This window comes from Salvelinus namaycush, chromosome 4 (genome assembly GCF_016432855.1).
Source record: "Salvelinus namaycush isolate Seneca chromosome 4, SaNama_1.0, whole genome shotgun sequence".
NCBI classification, from domain to species: Eukaryota; Metazoa; Chordata; class Actinopteri; order Salmoniformes; family Salmonidae; genus Salvelinus; species Salvelinus namaycush.
In genome coordinates this window covers 23622976-23626976 of record NC_052310.1, presented here as the reverse complement: position 1 = coordinate 23626976, position 4001 = coordinate 23622976, and the positions used below count along the sequence as shown (strand labels likewise).

The 4001-nt window shown below is 44.6% G+C and overlaps 1 protein-coding gene across 1 annotated transcript; it reads left to right on the top strand.

Annotated features, from left to right (window-relative positions):
• Positions 1 to 281: 281 nt before the first annotated feature.
• LOC120046356 (endonuclease domain-containing 1 protein-like) lies at positions 282 to 3028 on the top strand. Its single transcript, XM_038991527.1, has 2 exons — positions 282 to 860; positions 2085 to 3028. Exons 1-2 carry the CDS (start codon positions 567 to 569, stop codon positions 2709 to 2711), a joined length of 921 nt encoding a protein of 306 aa, XP_038847455.1. The 5' UTR covers positions 282 to 566; the 3' UTR covers positions 2712 to 3028.
• Positions 3029 to 4001: the final 973 nt, after the last annotated feature.

Sequence of the window (4001 nt, the reverse complement as noted above, 5' to 3'; positions counted from 1 at the left end):
ATAATCGAACTCGACAAAATATGAATAATATATGCCATTTAGCGGACTCACTTTAGTGAAGTGAGTGCATACAAAAAAAAATGTCACTCTTTGCTGGTTCAGCTCTTCTCGTTCTCTAGTAAGAGACGTAGTGCATAAGAGGCCAGGCGGCCAGCCATCCTTCCTGTTTCAGTGAGATTCCTGTTCCATTAATAAGTAAGCTGCTTTCGTAACACCCCCTCGCTCTCCTTGCATAAGTGTTAATAGTCAAACGCTTAGTCAACCATGAATCCACCCCTAACCTCCCAATCCCCAAGTATCACGAGTGTGTGACAGCATGAGACAGGGGTGGCGCATTGAGAACCTATAGCAGATACGTATGTCTCCTCGCTAGTTGTTTTTCTGTGGCTTTGCGGACAGTTTCTGAACACTTTCCTCTGAAGCTGCAAGAAAGACCTTTGTATTGAAAGGCATCAGCTTTGAATCACAGGGCACCATGAATCGAAAAGAATACATCTAGTCGTAGTCCATTTTTTGGGGTGTTGCTATCTTTTACATTTTTGGAAGACTACAGCAACAGCTCCAGCATGTCAACCAAAAAGGCATATCTTCGTTCTGTGGGTTTGGCCCTTCTAGCTCTGGCAGGCTGGTGGTCCCTGTGTGCTGCTGATGTGGGGGACTTCGCCCCATGTCTGAACTTCTTCTACAGGTCGTGGCCCCCCAAGGGTCTGTCGGGGACCCCCATCTGTCAGCGCTATGAGAACCAGTACCACTTCGCCTCGCTGTACAGCCGCCCACGACGCTCGCCAAGGTTCTCTGCTTACATGTTCAGCCCGCCAGAAGGGAAAAGGCCCCCAGCAAACTGGAAGTTTGAGCCACAGGTAACAAATTACTTAAAGGGAAAGTTAAGAGTTTTAAAACTTGATGTTAGATGTTTCCTTCACCTGAAAGTAGTCTATCACCGTTAAGTATGTCAAACCAAATAATTGAGCAGATATCATTTGATTTGGCCATGACATTTTGGAAAACACACGGTTGCTCCTATCACTCCTATTGATTTTTAGCTAGCAGTGCCAAAAGTTAGCTGATGTTTGTAGTGGCTGTTAAAAGTTAAAGGGATACTCCGGGATTTTGGCAATGAGGCCCTTTATTTATTTCCCCAGAGTCAGATAAACTTGTGAATACCATTTGTATGTCTCTGTGTCCAGTATGAAGGAAGTTAAGAGGTAGTTTCGCGAGCCAATGCTAACTAGTGTTAGAGCAATGTCTGGAAGTATATGGGCATCTGCTACCATATCTGACTTCCAGTCACTGCGCTGGTTAGCATTGGCTCGCAAAACTACCTCTAACTTCCTTCATACTGGACACAGATACATAAAATGGTATCCACAAGTTCAGCTGACTCTAGCGAAGTACATAAATGGCCTCATTGCCAAAATCCCAAGTATCACTTTCAATTGTAAAATTCTGAACTTCCCCTTTGAAGGGACATTACACCCCATAATCAAACTTTGTTAGAGGTTTTCAGACTACAAAGTATTCTATTGACAAGAGGAATCCACGTCCCAAGCCATCTGTTTTGTAGATCCAGCTATACTCTATAATCTAAAATGAATTGAACAGTTAAACACCATATCATTTCCAGATTCTCTCATATTTACATTAGACTACTTTGGAGTTATAAAAACATCTGACAAAATTAGATTTTAGAGTGTAATATCCCTTTAATGAAATTGGGATTCAGAGGGTGATTAAACAGCCATCACAATCTATTGGTTTACGCATGACACTGAATTTTGAAAATAAGAAATTGTTATGCTATTTGTAAATAACAAGCATGACTGGAGTGTTCTGTACTAGATTTAAAAAGAGGAAATGCTCATTTAAAAAAACGAGAACAGACACATTTGTGGTTGGCATAGAGCCTCATCATCTGCAGACAATTATGTTTCTCAGTTCACTGAAGCCAAAATGTACTGTGCCATGGTTTGTCTTGTTGGGAAAGCCCCCACTTACTGCAACATTCAACACAAGATAGCTTCTTCAAAAACTCCCATTTTCTAACCCTTAACGCATTGTTGACCCTCAACATTTCCCCTTTCCAGTTAGCCAACGCCACAGCGGATGGCAACATGACCCCCTTCCCACTAGGTGAGCTGGACCCGAATGTGGTGAACAGCCAGGCCGTCCAGCTGGACTATACCAACTCCTCCTACACTCGGGGGCACCTCAACCCCAGCCTTCACCACCGGACCCAGGAGGGCCGCTCGTCCACCTTCACCCTGACCAACGTGGTCCCTCAGAAGGTTGGCTCCAACAACGGGCCCTGGGAGACACTGGAGAACCAGGTCAACCACACTCTGGGCTCCTACTGCCTCGGTGTGGCCTACGTTGTGACGGGGGTTATTCCCTACCTGGACAACAAGCACTGGATCAAGGGTCATCGAGTGGCAGTGCCGGAGTACATGTGGTCAGCCTACTGCTGCCCTAAGTACAACAAGAGTCTACTTAACAAGGTTAATCTTAGCAAGGTTTTCCCCACGTATGCTGCTATTGGACGCAATGACCCAAACAGCACAGAAGAGATTGTGCCCATTGACAAAAGCAGTCACAAAAGGTTCTGGGGTTACGATGTAAGGCGTATGCCTCTGGATACGTTGGAGATGTACCTGAAGGAGCGATTTGGGACCGTCATCAGTGTGTTTTATGAACAATGCTCTGGGTTACAATGACCATATCTACCATATGCATATCTAATAGATTATCAAGTTCATGTTCTAAGGGGGGTGTATTGTAATGGATCATGTGTGCATAGACAGCAAAATTACATTTTTTTCCAATTAATTTGGCACTAACATCACAAGTAGTATGTCCTCAATTTTAGCACACGTGCTCTTAAAATGGTCTAGATTGCTCAACAGTCTAGGTAAGAAGTAAATCATGGACATCAAAAACACTTGGTAACACTTTATATATAACAGTGTCAAAATAATGTAATACGCATGAAATGTGTCCCAAATGTCATAATAAAATGTCACTGAAAGTCAAACCACAAGAGTCTCATTTTGAAGCATTGGAAACAGTTATGACATACACTCAGTTGCCAGTTAATTAGGTACACCCCTCTAGTATCAGATTGGATGCCCATTTGCCTCCAGAACAGCCTGAATTCTTCAGGGCATGGATTCTACAAGGTGTGGCGTTCAAATATTGCTCAATTGGTATCAAGGAACTACGTGTGTCAGGGAAACATTCCCCACACCATTACACCACTGTCACAAGCCTGTACCGTTGACACCAGGTAGGATGGGGCAATAGACTCATGCTGCTTATGCCAAATCCTAACTCTGCCATGAGCATGACGCAACCGGAACCGGGATTCGTCGGACCAGGCAATATTTTTCCACACCTCAATTGTCCAGGGTTGGTGATCGCGTGCTCTCTGGAGCTGCTTCTTCTTAATTTTAGCTGATAGGAGTGGAACCCGGTGTGGTCATCTGATGCAATAGCCTATCCAGTGACAACGGCCGAACAAGTTGTGCGTTCCGGGATGCTGTTCTGCACACCACTGTTGTACTGCGCCGTAGTTTCCCTATTTGTGGCCCGCCTGTTAGCTTGCACGATTCTTGCCATTCTCCTTCGACCTCTCGCATCAACGAGCTGTTTTTGCCCAAAGCACTGTGGCTGACTGGATGTTTTTTGTTTGTCGCACCATTCTCAGTAAACCCTAGACACTGTCATGCGTGAAAAGCCCAGGAGGCCGTCTGTTTCTGAGATACTGGAACGGCAGGCCTGGGACCGACAATATACCACACTCAAAGTCGCTTAGGTCACTCATTTGACCCATTCTAACATTCAATCAAACAGTAACTGAGGTTGTGTCTACACTTGTCACTTACATTGGACTTCTGCGATCAGAATACGAAGATCGCATTGAAAAGACGGGTCTAAGATGCACAAAAGTCGCATTGTGGTCTGATTAAGTTCAGATCTGGCTGAACACTTCAGGTGGTGGTCAGGGA

Excerpts from the sequence above, each read along its gene's own strand:
- LOC120046356 (XM_038991527.1), top strand. The coding sequence starts at position 567 with ATGTCAACCAAAAAGGCATATCTTCGTTCTGTGGGTTTGGCCCTTCTA. Across the intron at positions 861-2,084 it reads ACTGGAAGTTTGAGCCACAG|TTAGCCAACGCCACAGCGGA; the intron begins GTAACAAATTAC and ends TCCCCTTTCCAG.